The sequence below is a fragment of the Lissotriton vulgaris genome, chromosome 1_1 (genome assembly GCF_964263255.1).
Source record: "Lissotriton vulgaris chromosome 1_1, aLisVul1.2, whole genome shotgun sequence".
In the NCBI taxonomy this organism is placed as follows: Eukaryota; Metazoa; Chordata; class Amphibia; order Caudata; family Salamandridae; genus Lissotriton; species Lissotriton vulgaris.
In genome coordinates this window covers 2,092,907,963-2,092,925,018 of record NC_141685.1, presented here as the reverse complement: position 1 = coordinate 2,092,925,018, position 17,056 = coordinate 2,092,907,963, and the positions used below count along the sequence as shown (strand labels likewise).

Below are 17,056 nucleotides of genomic sequence, written 5' to 3'. Positions count from 1 at the left end.
AGATTTTCAATATATAATGTTTATGGAGAGTGGTTTCCCCGTGCACTAGTAATCTGACTCTATTCTGCCTCTTCTTAAAAGGATAATCTCAATGCCCTGGATTTGAATAACTATTGCCTAATTTCCAGACTTCCTTTTGGAACTAAGTTGATGGAGAAAGTAATGAATGAGCAGCTATTCAAATATATTGAAAAGAATCGCCTATTGGATGACACCAAATGCAGGTTCAGGAACAATCATAGTACAGAATCCGCCTCGGTGGTAACAAATGAGGAAATTTAAAAAACTCTGAGTTGTGGAGGGGCATGCGGTTCTGATTTTATTGGAGCTCTCCATGGCGTTTGATACGGTCAACCATGATATTTTGGTTGACCGTATGCAGAAGCTGGGGATAGAGCGTACTGTGCTTAATCTCCTTCAAGCCTTCCTAGAGAACAGGCAACAGAGAGTGGTGCATGGTAAGTTAACCTCCAAGCCCTTCTCCCTGCCTTACTGAGTCCCACAGGGCTCCTTGCTGTGCCTGACATTGTTCAATCTATATGTCACACTGCTAACTAAACTCATTAAAACATCTAGTCTTTCCCTAGCCTCCTACGCAGATGACACACAAATTGTTGTGCGACTGGTGGAACATGAGAATAGCTCGGGCCACACCCTTGGAACCTGCATGAGTGATGTTAGTAAATGGATGGACAATGATTCCTGAAGCTAAACTGAGCAAAAACTGAGGTGATCCTTTTTGGTAATAATCTATAATTTTGGACGCTCAAATAGTGGCCTCCTGAATTGGTCTCTCAGCCAGAACCAGTAACCAAAGTGAAATGTAGGATTTCTGTTTGATGAGGATTTGGAGCTCAAAGTTCAAGTAAACAAAGTTACATCTGCCTCCTTTTGTTCCTTAAGGCTCGTTAAAAAATTGAAAAATTCTTACCGTCAGATCTTCTGAAAACAGTAGTCATCTTGCTTGTACTTTCAAGGCCTTATTAGTGTAATAGCCTATATCTCAATCTATCAGTAGGATCTTGGAAGAAGCTTCAGACAGTGCTGAATGCGGCGGCTAAATTTCTTTATAAAATCCCTAAATTTAAATCAGCTAGATGAGCCATAAGAAACTTCATTGGCTTCCAGTCAAACAACGTGTTAGGTTTCAGGCACTCCGTCTGGCCTAAAAATGATTGAAGGGACTAGGGCCATCTCTGTTTAAGGATAAGCTCATATGATATATCCCAGGGAGGACCCTACAATCAGGGTCAGCTATTAACCTTGTAGTCCCGCCCTTCAGGAGAACAACCTGGGGTGGGAAGACTTTTTTTAGGACCATAGCTTTGATCTGGAATAGGCTCCATCGCTATCCATTTTTAGGAAAGGCTTGAAAACCTGACTCTTCTCTCAGGATTAGGAGTGGTGGTTGTCGCATAAGGTATCAGGAGTCTCTACAAGGTCAAACAAATCTATAGCTGTATCCGTCTCTTTAGTGCCAATACTCCCTCGGGCAGGAGTTTGCACTTTATAAATTTCTCATTCATTCATTCATTCATTCATTCATTCTAGTCAGGAATAATAGGAAAGTGCCTCCTACCTGGACAAATGAAAAAGTCCATACATACTTTATATAATAAACTAAATAATGTCGGTACTACAATTTAGGTGTTAAAGGCACTCACTCTTTTATTGGCGCCACTAACACATCTTGCAAACACTGCAAGTCTTTCTAATGCAATTAGAGATAGCCATCTGTTCCAAAAAGGGAACTCAAAGGAAATCTAATGACTTTGTCTTTTCATTGTGGTGCTTGCACAATTTATGCGCTATTCCACTAGTTTGTAATGAACAGTACATAAATTACGTGAGCATTCTTGGACCACAATATTTTTAATATCCACATTAGTTTTTTTGTTTAGTTTGTTATTACCCTCACTGTGGGAAAAAAACATCACAGAAGATGACTCACCCATTAAAGTATGAAATCTCAAAATATCTGGGAACTTCAGACTAGAGTTGTGTTGACTAGTGGCACTAGGGAGAGCAAGACTAGCGCTATACGGTGTTAGTCAATATTACATGAGGTCAGACACCAGCATTTAGGGCTGCTCTAGAACTAGAAACTGAAGAGGAAGAATCTACCCTTTTAGTCTCAGTCTACTACAGAAATGGTAATTTACTTTTTGACCCTAACACTGAATTGTGGAGCTATACTTTTCTCTTGCACTATACACAATGCATTTGACAGCCTGCGCGCACCTATTCAGGTGTATTTCTGACTTGCAGTGGTTGCCGTTTAGGGACAACCTGCATCACTTCCTCTAGGTGCAAGGTCACCAGGGACGCACAGCAGTCTGTGTGAGTACATTCCAAATTTTGAACAGTGCACTAAGTCTACAGCTAAGGCTTGTTTTTTTATTTAATTACCACTCACAACTATAGGACAATAGTGATACAAATAATCTGATTAACACACTTGGTGATAAACAATACAGGTGGGCTTGGTTGTGCAGCTTCCAACTTCTTCTTCCCTCAATGTCAATATGAATGTTCCTCCTAAGTCCACGAAGTAATAGGGAGAATGTACCATTCTGACATTTGGCTCACATTACTGTAGATTCCTCAAACTCTGAACACCTACTTATGAAGGTCTCCTTTTCTTCCACAATCTGCTGCCTGGTTTGCCCAACCCCAAAATATTTTCCCTGCATTCTACAGTGGTTGGGGTATGCTCAACATCTCAACAGGATAGGATGATAATACTGGTCATGTTTGTATTAGTATGCCAGTTATTTTATATTGATATTATGAGTGGTTGACAGCAGAAGCTTTGGCAGCCCCATTTAAATGACAGCATCAATAGGCCTAGAGAAAATCTATGGCATCATCATTATCTAACTAACCCAGTAACAAATATGATAAGACAGTGTAGTCCTGAGCACTTCAACCATCTTACCACATTCTGGATATTATTATTTGGAACCTGCAGTGTCCACCTGATAACCCAACACAAGCTGAACAGAAAAATATTTTGAATGAAAAAATTGTTTCATTCGCCTGGTCCAACCATATTTGAGGTCAGGGCAAAAGTGAAAATAAAATTGAGAATAAATAAAGCAGATGAGATTTTTGTAATACTCTCTCTACAGTTTCCTAATTCTCTTAGGGGAACTGCATAATGTACTGTTTACATAACACAGCATACAAAATAGAGTGTAACCTTATTGCAGATGGAAACCTAGGGTAACTAGGAACAAAAATAGATTCCCAAGGATTCATTTTTCTGTAACCCTTTTCATTAGGCTTAAAGTCATTGGTGTCCCAGTATCCAAAGTGCTCCAAATCCCTGCAGTGACACCAATTCCAATTTCAAAGCTATTAATTTGTATTGAGAAAACAAGAACATATAATACGGTGTCAGAGGAAATCAGAGTAAGTGTACTTCTTTATCTATTTGCTTTCTTCTCTATACAGTCTTTGCATACAAGCACTGTTTCAATGCAACTCGGTTGCATTCAAATTCAGTAGGAATGTGCAAAGACATCTCCATCACTAATTGTAGAGGCATTGCATGCAATGAGGTTCAAAGATCACTGTTCCTGTGTGGGTAGGATACTGTCAGTCTTGATGAGTGTTCTGTCAAAGTTCAGCATTGAATTTAAGAGTTTTTATGAATCAGATAATAGTGCCTAATTTAAACATGGTTTAGCTAGCCTGACAATCTGCAGTGGCATCTATTACAGTTTGCAGAAATAAATGTGCTTTTATATTAGGTGAACAACCTTCTCCATTTTTATGTGCTCTGTGTGTTTTTGCAGTTCAGAAAATCAGTGAAATAGAAGCTAAGGCTGTGGTATCTGTATTTATAAAATATATTAATTTGTGTAATGCTGAGGTAGCAATGTCCAGGATGTTCCCATTAGTCACAAATTTAGAAGGCTTTTCCTAGGCTTGAAGGAAAGGGTCCCTAATTCGCAAAACATGTTGTTGTTTTATTAAGTTACATGAATGCCCTGTCACCACCTCCATTTTACCTGTATACCTCATTAATATTCAGCAAAGTAGGTGTTTATTAGATGTATTCTTTTTGATGTATCTTGTATATTTGAAACCTGATTGCTTCTAATGAATGTATCTTTCTTAATCCAGCCCTAATAGCTCATGGTAGATCATACTCAGAGTGTAGCTATTCAGAAATTAATTCTTATAAAACATAATGTTTTAGCGATATGTGCCGCCATTTCTTTGCCTTTTTAATTGTGCAGACTCTTCTCAAGTCTGCTATACTTAGCTTTTTGGATCAGTTCTTATGGAACAGACTCCAGCCACGGCCCGTGGAGGGAGTTCCAGTGGGGCAGAAAGGCGGGGAGGGGCAGGGTGGGGGGGGGGGGTGTGTGCTAAAAATCGGATTATGGATAATTGGAGGTAAGTAAACAATTTAAATAATAAAAAGAATTTCGTAGCACGCACTGCATCGCATAGCATCCCCCGCCCTGCCCCACCGTCCGTAACTCCCTCCACCGGCCACGGCTGGCAGACTCTATAGTAAGTTTACTTCCTTTAGTGCACTCTTCAGGGGCAGACTCTATATCAGTCCTCTTGTTTAAATATACTCTGATTCTGGCTGCTTCTCCCTTTAGAGATTGACAGTGTGCTCATTTTCTTGCATGTTTTGATTTGGACATGTTATATCTGTTGAATAACCATGATTCAACAAACACTTTTTTGCTACTATATTTGATCTTAGTTTTAAATAAACCTTTAAGATTTGGCTTAAGTTCTTTTCTTGTGGAGCCTTCATTTAATGGCAATGGGCTTAGGACCCGATTCCGACTTTTCTGGTGTGGGAGCGAGGCTGCCATGCTGCCACTCCGCTACCACACCGTCAAAGCCGGGTGAGCACCGCCCGCCAGATTACCTGCTTTCTCGTGTGTGGCGTGCGCTTCTTTGGCATTCCCACAGCAGTGCCTCTGAAAATGGGCATCGCAATAGGAGCACCAACGGCAGTTCCTGCATGGTATGGACTCTGCAGTCCATGCTCTGTAGAAACTGGGGGACACGCTAACAGGGGGGCACAAAATGTGCCTCACTGCATGCACCCCCGTGCACAGGGCCATGAGGGGTCTCTTTCCTCACCGCCAGTAAGAACCTCGATGAGAATGCTGACGGTGAGGAAAGTCGAAATATGCTTGCCAGTGCAGCAGGGCACCACCATACTGCATCCCTCAGACATTCGCGACACCGCCAGAGATGTTGCGCCGGTGCCACGGTGGTCTGACCACTCAAGTTGTATTCTGGCAGTCAGACCGCCGGTACAGCAGTGACCAGACCACCACTGCTGCGTCACTATGAGTTTTCGATCCTTTGACTGCCTAACTCATATTAAGGCCCTTAGTCTTATGAAGTCTCAGACAGTCCTGATGATACACCTCAACCTTATTAACTATGGGGCAGATTTATGTTAACTGGCGCATCCCGAGGGATGCGCCAGTTAACATGCGCCACAGTGCGCCAGAGCTACGCCACCCATGGTGCGCCGCATTTATAATGCGGCGCACCATGGTGCAAAAACGGCACAGATGCGTGACGCATCTGTGCCGGAAATGTGGCGCATTGCTGGAGTTGCGTCGCAAGCGCGACGCAGCTCCAGCAAGGCTCTGGGGAGCCCCATTCAACTAATGCTGCATCAAGACCTACGCCTGCTTCAAGCAGGCGCAGGGTTTTGACACAGCATTGGCCAGAAAGTGACTCAGTGAAATCTCATAGATTTCACTCAGCCACTTTCAGAAGGCGTTCCTGCGCAGGAACGCCCCCCCCTGCGCAGGAACGCCTCCTTATGGCGCAGTGCTTTACAACGTGACGCATCTCCTAGATGCGTCACGTTGTAAATAGGGCGCATTGTTAGCGCCGCAGTTGCGTCACAAAAAAGTGACGCAATTGCGGCGCAACGGCCTCATAAATCTGCCCCTATATATTTAGAACATCAACATGTTTTTTTGTAAATATTGCTGATCAATATATTTTTTAATCTGCGTGTTAGTTCATTCCTTGTTAGTGTTCACATATTGTATGAATGCAATGTTTAACAATTTAACTGTTTCATCTAATCCATGTTAAGACAACATCACAGAGCAGTAAAGAAAACAATTTTGCATGTACTTACCCCTTCAACTCTGTAATCATTAAAAATATATGCATAACTTCCGGGCCGACCAACAAATCTGTAGACAACGATAAACAAAACCTGTAATTATTGCCAACAAGGACATTAAAATCATATCACATCTGATTAGAAAAGGTTTTGTTTGAAACTCAGATTTTTTATATCTCATAGCCATTAACAACCATACATATCACTAACTATGATTTGCTTTAAAAAAGAAGGATAACGAGTTCCAATTTTCTTAATTAAGTCTAAAATGTACAGGCCACATTGGTACAGGTCACAGGATTTGTTGTTTCAGTCCCTACTGTTTGAACAAGTGGCATTCTTTAGAACAAAATACAAAACTACATCAAGAGAGAAAACCTTGCTTAAAATTTAATTTAATAGTGGACATTAAAGCCCAACTTTAACTCCCAGGTTTAACCTGGACCTCTGCATTCAGTTAGGTAATTGTCTGTGTTTTAGACATTAATGATATGGCTAAAAGGTCTCAAATATAAGGTTGCGCCGGGAGCAGCACTGAAAGCAGCACAGTCTAGTGTTCAGCACCTCAATGCGTAGCATGTACCTTCTTGAGAAGGTAGGAACATACATTGTGAATGCATGGCTGCTAAATCCTACAATAGGTGTAGCTTGTGGTTGGCCACTTTCATCACTGTGTATTAGCTCCTGAAGAACCTAAGATGTGACAGAAAGCACAGAGAAGTTGGGTGTATTCCATAATTGCATAACTCTCTGGAAATACTTCAGCTCGCTCCCCTGAGCCTCCTGCATCAACAGGCTCATTCGATATGGTTCCCCATCTCAATTCAGCATTTAATCCATCACCAATGGATAATGTTGTATTATGTGCTACTTTTTGATATACATATATAATTGTTGCAGTCCCTGTATCCCCTCGAGATAGACTATATCAACCTGTAACCCTACTACCAATGCTATGGTCTCTGTGTCTTGTACATGTCTGCTGGAGATGACACTGTATAGTGAAGAAGAGCAATTGGAACCCTCCGATGATGTGACCACTTTAGTATTAGTCAATTAGAAGGGCATCCATACAACATTTGTGCTTGTGGCAATCATTGTCAAGACTATGTAGGGTATGCATGGATACATCTCATCAGATTCGACACTGCTAATGCCCATTAATGAGCAGAGGTATAAAAGACAGCAGTCACTGGGGATTATAAGGCATTAGTTTCAGAAAGATAACATCTCTATGAGCTCAGAATGAGATGGTTTTGGGTAGGTTAATCAATGTTTTCAGTCAGAAATGCCACTAAAGCACTCTGGTGATGATGAAGAGGGTTGAAGAGTATGCTCTAGTTTGAGATTGTTCTGGGAAAATATGTTATAAGTAAATGTAAGTAATGTTACAGATCAATCAATTTGTTAGAACTGGGGGGGTCTCTAGTTGGCATAGGTAGGTACATGTGTCCAAGTAGGAACCCTTGCTTCTAGTGAATGCAAGGGGGATATACACTTTTGATAACGCCTGCTCACCCCCTTGGTAACTTAGCACGAGCAGACAAGTTTATCCCAACAGGAATGTGTAAAGTATGTGTACTCAAAACACACAGTAATACAGTGATAGGACCAAAAATGGACGCCAGTTTAGAAAAATAAAGAATCTTTATGTAAACTCAACAAGACCAAAACAAAATCCAACACACACATAGTAAGATAGTACTTCAAATCAGTGACTTCCAAAAGAAAGCTTGTAGAAAACAAATAGCGCTACCTGATGATATTGCAATGTCATGACCGCAATAAATCCAAAGAAAGGCACTGACCATGAGGGCCACAGCTTCGGGCATGGAGTCAAATGGACCCCCAAACAAGCAGTACCTTTGGAAATGAAGTCTATGACAATGTAGGGCATTGTGAAGGTGTGGCGTGGGTGCTGGTTCGAGGCCAGCTCCTTGGCTGCCACGGGGAGGTGAGGCGTCATGTCCGCGAGGAGGCGACTTGTTAAATCCTGGACAGGGGTAGAAGGTTGTGTCAGCGGTGAGGCATCACAGTGAGGCGGTGCTAAGTCGGCGAGTTTGTGGAGTCACCCTCTGCGGTTATCGGTGCCATAATAACAGGATACAGGCGCTGGCATTGACAGGTGTCGTGCGAGCGCTGGCGTCGGAATGCCGATAAGTGCAGGCATCGGCAAGCGTTGAAGGGCGTTGGAGTTTTGGTACAGGCTGGGCGGGACATTGTGTACTTCACGAGCGGTGCCCGTGGCCTTGGTGCAGGTCACAGCATCATGGCGGTGTCACAGACGGCATTGGAGATTGCTTTTCTTGCATCTGTTAGGTTTCTTCCAGCTCCCAACCGCAGGAATAACCTCCAGAAGCACCCCCTGGCAGGCCAGAATTCTCAGCAATAGCGTTTAGGGGAGCTAGTGGAGAAGTCTTTATGTACCTGAGACTTCAGAACAGGAGGCCAGCACACACAAGCCCTTGGAGATTCTTCTTGAAGTAGGTTTCTCAACAAAGATCCAGTCTTTGTCCTTTCCTTGGCAGAAGCAAGAACTGCAGGCCAAACCAGCACAGCACACATCACACAGCAAAGGGACAGTACTGCTCTTCACAATTCTCCAGCTCTTCTCCCTGACAAAGGTTCTTCCTGAGTCCAGAAGTGATCTAACGTTCTGGGGTTTAAGTCTACTACTTATATCCCATTTTGTGTTTGTTCGTTTTTGTGCAAGGGTCTCTGAGACCAGTTCTGTCCTCACTGGTGTAGTATGACCAAAGGGGGGGGAGGGGAGAGCCTCTATTTAGGTGCAAAGAAAACTCCTCCCACTACTCTAAATACAGCCAAGGTCTATTCAACTCAGCTCTGAGTCCTCCAGGAAGGGCCAGTCACACCTCACCCCCCGGAGTGGCTGTCTACAGTGAATGCACATCCCCAGCCCCTGTCACTCCAAAACCAGAGAGTCAATCCACAAAGACAGAGGCACACAGAATGGTTAAAAGTGGCATTACCAAATACACAATTTGAAAAAACATCTTTACTAAAGGATACTTTAGTAAATGTTGAGTTCAGAGAGCCTACACTTTATTCCTCAATGTTGTCCCAATTGGAAGTTAAATTTGTAAGATGTTACGAAGTATCTCCCATGGCATCCTATGGGACAGATAGCCTTTCAATACTGAAAAGCGAAATTAACAGTATTTCACTATCAGGACACATCACATGCACCAGTACATGTCCTAACTTTCACATACACTGCACATTGCCCATGGGGATACCTTGGGCCTACCTGAGGGGTGCCTTACATGTAAGAAAAGGGAAGGTTAGGGCTTAGCAATTGGTTGCACTTGCCAGGTCGACATGGCAGTTAAAAACTGCACACAGACACTGCAGTGGCAGGTCTTCACATTGCAGGGCTTCTCATGTGGCAAGCCCACTAGTAGCATTTGATTTACAGGCTCTGGCACACGCTGTAGACTTTGCTAGGGGCTTACCAGTAAATCAAATATTACAATCATGGATTACCAAATATAATCAGAATTTACACAGAGAACATATGCACTTTAGAACTGATCATCAGTGGTAAAGTCCCCAGTGTCCTAGAGCCAACAAAAACAGGTCAGAAAACATAGGAGGATTTATTCTCTCCTGCAAAACTGTTAATATGTATTATTTTCCCATAATTTTGACAAATTTCATGATGATAACAAGGCGTTTGCATCATATCCGGAATGAAATATGCTTGTAAGAAATTGTAGTATTAGGTGATGGGGTAAGGACCGACCTCGAATAATAATCACAATCCTTGCCAAAAGTCACTAAGTCAACCTGTGATTACCCCTCTGGTAGCTTGGCATGAAGCTATGAGGCACTGTCTAAAGTAATTATGTAGTACTCAAACACAAATAAAGTGAAACACAACATAAGAAAAACCCCAAACCAATTCAGAAATATAGTGTATATTGTAAATAATCAAATGACAAAAACCCAATAGGTAGAACCAGAGGCCTGATTTTTTAAAGTTTTAAATAAAAATAGCACCAAAACCACAAATAGCAACTGTGGTGATCTGGGCACTAGACTGGGTCAAAGTCAAAAGTTAAGACCATCCACAATTCAAGGTGGGTCAGATACACAGACCAGGTTCATCATTGGTGGAAAGCTTACGGTCTGACCTAGATTTGTTTCTGGAGGAAAAGGGGTCATTGAAGAGTCATTGATGGAGAAAGCTGTAAGCTGGATACTACTCACTGGTGGAGGTTTGCTGGAGTGAAGAGTCCTGGCATGGTCGTAAATGAAGACATGAAAGCTACGAGCGGGCAAAGTCCGAAGACTGTGCCCAGAGAGGCCTTAAACTTGCTAGGTTGCTGGTTAGCGTCCATCCAGATGAGGTCTTCTACATTTGGACTTTTCTGGAAGTCAGAACTCCTTCGACGTGGCAAATCAGCAAGTTGAATCAGACCATCATTTCAGCAGACAGAAGACCCAGATTCCCAGCAGTTCTTTGGGGGAAAAGTGGACAAAAGGTTTCTACATCCCAGCTGCTGCAGTTTGGACAGCAGAAGTACACTCCAACATATATATATATATATATATATATATATATATATATATATATATATATATATATATATATATATATATATATATATATATATATATATATATATATATATATATATATAATATATAAAATATATATATATATACATACATATACATATATATATATATATATATATATATACACATATATATATATATATATTCACTGAAAAAACCATAGGTTATAGACCATATATAGTTAGGAATTCGCATTTACAAAACCTTATTTTACTCACATAAAACCATTGAAATTCCATATATAGTTAGTTGCACTAACTATATATCGCGCACCCGCAATCCCCTGCTGATGATGTCACATATTACTTCATTCATGACATGGTCAGTGACATCACTGATGACATCACTGATGACATCTCAAATGACATCACTGATGACATCTCAAATGACATCACTGATGACATCACTGATGACATCTCATTTGATATTACTGATCACATCACTGATGATATCATTCATGTGATAATACGATGAACCTCTTCAGACTCTAATATAACCTTAGATACAATCAGTGTACACAGACACTCACAGACTGTCACTCATCCATGGAGTTACTCACACACCTAGTCAGTCATGCAAAGAATCAATCACACCTCCATTTCCTCAACTATACAGTTATACAAACTTTACTTATTCAAACATATACTAATACATATTTACTCTCTTATACAATCCCTGATACAAGTTCACAATGATCCATACAGCCACTCACACATTCACTGGCTCTTATGCACAGTTATTTATATATGTCAACTCTCACATGTACTGTGTTTTACATATGTACTTACTTTGACATGTAGCACTGAGATATCCATTCACTCACCAATACACTCATGCACACAGTCAACCGCCCATACAGCTGTTTCCACATGCACTTTTGAAACCATACATCTAGTGAATCAACTGCTCACACATCTATGCACAGAGTCATACACCTCCCAGCCACCCACACACACACTCAGTCTCCCATACAAATACTTGGGCAACCAATCAATAACCCATATAGTTACTCATATAGGTACTTATCAACACATGCAACAGTTTACAGAACAACAGACATAATGATGCACAAATTAAGACAAATTAAGACAGTTTAGTCACTAACCCATGCACTCAGTGAGACACATTTAATCACTCACTCATACAGTCAGTCATGCACCTACTAAATCCTTCATCCAGACACTTATACATCCACTCATTCTTCAATATGTAAGACATATTTTAACTTTACAGAAACATACAGTCACTGGATGTTGTCATCAGTGATGTCATCAGTGATGTCATTTGAGATGTCATCAGTGATGTCATCAGTGATGTCACTGACCATGTCATGAATGATGTAATATGTGACATCATCAGCAGTGGATTGCGGGTGCGCGATATATAGTTAGTGCAACTAACTATATATGGAATTTCAATGGTTTTGTGTGAGTAAAATAAGGTTTTGTAAATGCGAATTCCTAACTATATATGGTCTATAACCTATGGTTTTTTCAGTGAATTTTCAAGGTTTTGTAAATGCTAATTCCTAACTATATATGGTCTATAACCTATGGTTTTTTCAGTGAATTTTCAAGGTTTTGTAAATGCTAATTCCTAACTATATATGGTCTATAACCTATGGTTTTTTCAGTGAATATATATATATACATACATATATAAACATATATCATCTGTATATCTATATAAATACAAACATAAATGCATGCAAACATGTACATATATGCATACAGATGCATGTTATTTACATGAAAGTTGAAATAACACTAATAAAAGCAAAGCTAAAAAGCCACCTCATTACAAACAGAATGGCTTTAACTTAAACGAGGGCGAGATCTATTGCATTTTCAATGCTTGTTTACTTTGGTTCCATCAAGAAGGCATTCAGATGTGTCACACATTTGCCATAAATTCTGAATGTTAGCACTCTAGTTGCACATTAGATCACTGTAGTAAAGCTACTGCTCACCAGGGACGTCTGCTGCTGGTATTCAAAGTGCATGTTTCAGTCTGCATGTCGGAATTTTTTTAATGAAATAGAAGAGGATTTGAGAAGTCACTCAAAATGATCCCTAATTTTTCTTTCTGAAGCACTAATCATACTTTCTATGGCAAAATTAACCCCCTCATGTTGTTCCTTTTTAAATTGAGTGTTTTCAGACTTACCACTTCATTCCAATCAAGATGGCTTCTGGTGTGCCATACTTTTGTCATAAGTAAGACTGTTAGCGCTCTAGTTGTTCTTTAGAACACTCTGGGACATTCTGTCATTGGGCTATACTTGGGGTACATCTGGGTGATATTTGGGCTACATTTAGGCTCTTTTGTCTCTGGTGGCCATCTTGGGAGACTGTATGTCAGAATTTTTTAATGAAATTGAAGAGGGTTTGAGAAGTCACTCAAAATGTGCCCTAATTTTTCTTTCTGCAGCACTAATCATAATTCATATGGCAAAATATACCCCCTCATTTTGTTCCTTTTTAAATTAAATGTTTTAAGAGTTACCACTTTATTCCAATCAAGATGGCTTCAGGTGTGCCATACCTTTGTAATAAGTAGGACTGTTAGCGCTCTAGTTGTTCTTTAGAACACTCTGGGACATTCTGTCATTGGGCTATACTTGGGCTACATCTGGGTGATATTTGGGCTACATTTGGGCTCTTTTGTCTCTGGTGGCCATTTTGGGAGACTGCATGTCAGAATTTTTTAATGAAATAGAAGAGGATTTGAAAAGTCACTCAAAATGTGCCCTAATTTTTCTTTCTGCAGCACTAATAATACCTACTATTGCATAATATACCCCCTCATTTTGTTCCTTTTTAAATTAAGTGTTTTAAGAGTTACCACTTTATTCCCATCACAATGGCTCCAGGTGTGCTATACCTTTGTAATACGTAGGACTGTTAGCGCTCTAGTTGTTCTTTAGAACACTTTAGGAGGCTGCAGTAGAGCACAAAGGAATCAACTGACAGTCTCTGTCCTTGTTGGATGTACATGTTTTACTGAGAATGTCAGACTTCATTTTCACATGACTGAGAAAGATAATGTGAATTTACAGAAAATATGCTTTCAGTTTAGCTTATAGATCCCCTTCCAAACCACTGTGGGAAAATCATGAGATATTAGTTTTCTTTCAAACAATATTCATGATATCACAGCAGAAGGCATTTTTCACATGGTAAAATCACCTTAGAACCCACCACAATTCCTAAAACGAGTATGGTACCATCAACAAATGATTTATAATGTAACTAAAGTCCTAAAACCCTCTATTAACTACAATGCTTTTTAATGAGGTGCTATCATGTATATTGGTCCCAAGATGGCTGCCAACACTTCTTGGATGAAGTGCTGACAGCCAATCAGATCAGATGTGTGGTTAGGCTCCGCCCAGATATATATATTTTTTTGAAACTAAATTACTCAAAATCCACTGGAGCACATATATTGAGACCTAGCAAAGGCACATCGGGCAAACAGTCCCTACAATTTTGCCAAGTTTCGTGCAAATCCATTCAGCCATTCGAGCTAAAAGTGAGGCCAACCGCCCTATGGAAATTAACATGGGAAAAACATGTTTTGGGACCCCCCTTTTTTCTCAGCCCCCCCTTGATGAAACCCCCCTAAATTGTCAGGGGCTGCTCAGAAACAAAATGTTCAATTTTCCTGAAAACTTCAGCCAATTCCATCCACAAACGCCAAAGTTATTAGACATAGAATTTTCAAAAATCCCATAGAGAAAAAATCCTAACTATATATACCTACTGGCGACCGCCAGTAGGTAACATATATATATATATATATATATATATATATATATATATATATATATATATATATATATATAATTTAACAAAGTGGTCCAATGCAGCACTCACAGTCCAGCCGCTGCCGTCTCTGTTACGTATTACTAACACAATAATATGATACAAATGTAAAACATCAAGGTATTAATTGTGCAAATAAACAGCTGCGTCTCAGCCCACCACCAATGCCTTTCGACTTTAAGTCTTGCTCACAGAATGTGAGTCCATTGTCAGTTGCTATATATATATATATATATATATATATATATATATATATATATATATATATATATATATATATATATATATATATATACAAAGAGGTCCAATCTAGCCATCTGGCAGCAGTATGGAATTTGGACTGATATGTACCAGAATGTGAGTCCATTGTCAGTTGCTATATATATATATATATATATATATATATATATATATATATATATATATATATATATATATATATATATATATATATATATATATATATATATATATATATATATATATATATATATATATATATATATATATATATATATATATGTATATATATATACAAAGAGGTCCAATCTAGCCATCTGGCAGCAGTATGGAATTTGGACTGATATGTACCAGTGTTGACAAACAAACTCTGAGTTCGTTAAAACAAAGATTCTTAGGAGTAAGCAAAAACACACATTATTAAAGGAACTAATTGCATTGAGGTATGTCACATAATCTGATAACATTTCTTGGCAGGCTTATCATATATTCATTGTGAGGAAGCGAAGTGCTCAGAATCGCTGTCCCAATGTCAAAATGTTACTCAGTGTGTGCTTGATGTCTGGGAACATTTGTGATTTTCACGCAAGTGCTCTGGTTTACCTGTAACCTATTGTTTCATCTTAAAATTCTAAGGCTGTGTACTCTGTTCAGATACCAGACTCCAATTGGGTTGATATTATCATTGTGACTCAGTGTCACAGTACCCGATTCATTGGATTATATCCCTAGGGTTATAGGGCCCGATGTAGGTAGCCCTTCATCGATCCGAATTGGCCGAAAATACCGATTTTCGGCCGTTTCCGATCGGTAAAGGGCAACCGAGATGTAGGGGCACATTTTCGGTAATTTTACCGAATCGGTATCATTACCGATTCGGTAAATTTACCGATTCGGTAATATGTACCGATTCGGTAAAATAATTACCGATTCGGTAATATTTACCGATTCGGTAAAATTACCGAAAATGCAATGTAGGTAGGCAATGTACCTTCTGCACATGGCTTACAGAATCGGTATTTTACCATGGAATACAAATCCATGGTAAAATACCGATTCCGGTGTGCATGCACATGTGTGCATGCACACCTATGTCATGTGACAGGCAGACCTGCCCTTAGGGCAGGTATGCCGGCCACATGGCACCTGTGCCTGTTTTGGGGGTGCCAGAGGGTGTCAAAGTGACACCCCCTGCACCCTTGTGAATTCTTTAATTACCGATTCGGTAAATACCGAATCGGTAATGCCTAATCATTCCTATGGGCTTCAAAGCCCATAGGATTGAATGGGCATTACCGATTCGGTATTTACCGAATCGGTAATTAAAGAATTGCTAAGGATTCGGTATCGAATCCAGATGTTGGGACCTACATACCATTTACCGATTTTGAAATACCGAATCGGTAGGATTCGGTATTTCAAAATCGGTAAATGGGATTTACCTACATCGGGCCCATAGTGCCTTAGTTGATAGTGTTGTCTGTTAATCACAGAATGGAAGGTTCCATATTATGTGTGCCCCCACTTTGGCTCAGTCATTATAAATGACAAATTAGCTATTGTTTTTTATAATGACTCAATAGATTGTCACGCGATCTGTCGATGGCTAGTGTACCTCTGATTCTAGTGACCAAGTGGGTCGCAGTTTCTGGTAATTAACAAATAGCAACTGGTAAACATAAAAGGGCGAACCTGCTAGGCATGGGTCTCAGAATCGCTCATTAGACTGCTTGGTACTGCGGATCATGATAACTCAGTGTTATGTCAGATATCTGCGGACAGTGGCCCTCTGTTCAATACTTGTTTTCACCCCTGAGGCGGAAGCCGGGGGCACCTCTTTCTTTCCCTCTCAATAGCGGAAGGCACTATTACGTGTGACAGAATTTGACAGAACTTAAATTGTATGCAATGTGATTACAACTTGTATGCAGTGCTGACTTCGAGTGCATTTTAAATATTGTAGATATTTTAACCGATACGGTTTTAATTTGGTAATTGCTCTTACTTCAGACCTGACGAGATCTGCTTCGTCGCAGGGGTCCTGTCATTGTTCTCTCTCCCCCGGTGCAGCCGAGCACAGCGCTCTCGCCGGCTTGGAGAACGCGAGAAACCGCCATCTTGGGGGGAGGCAGGATAGCGCTCCAGCTCCTGGACGCCTCCCGCCCTCCCTCACTACTTAAGGTGTGTTACTGGTTCATGTCGCAGATTACTTGTTTTCACCCCTGAGGCGGAAGCCGGGGGCACCTCTTTCTTT

The 17,056-nt window shown here is 40.3% G+C and overlaps 1 protein-coding gene across 1 annotated transcript in view; it reads right to left on the bottom strand.

Annotated features, from left to right (window-relative positions):
- Positions 1 to 17,056, bottom strand: part of ANO2 (anoctamin 2) — a 1,660,301-nt gene that overhangs the window by 177,772 nt on the left and 1,465,473 nt on the right. Inside the window, exon 18 of the mRNA XM_086939055.1 lies at positions 6,146 to 6,203. Within this exon, the coding sequence (XP_086795181.1) occupies positions 6,146 to 6,203 (58 nt within the window). The remainder of the gene's footprint in view (positions 1 to 6,145; positions 6,204 to 17,056) is intronic.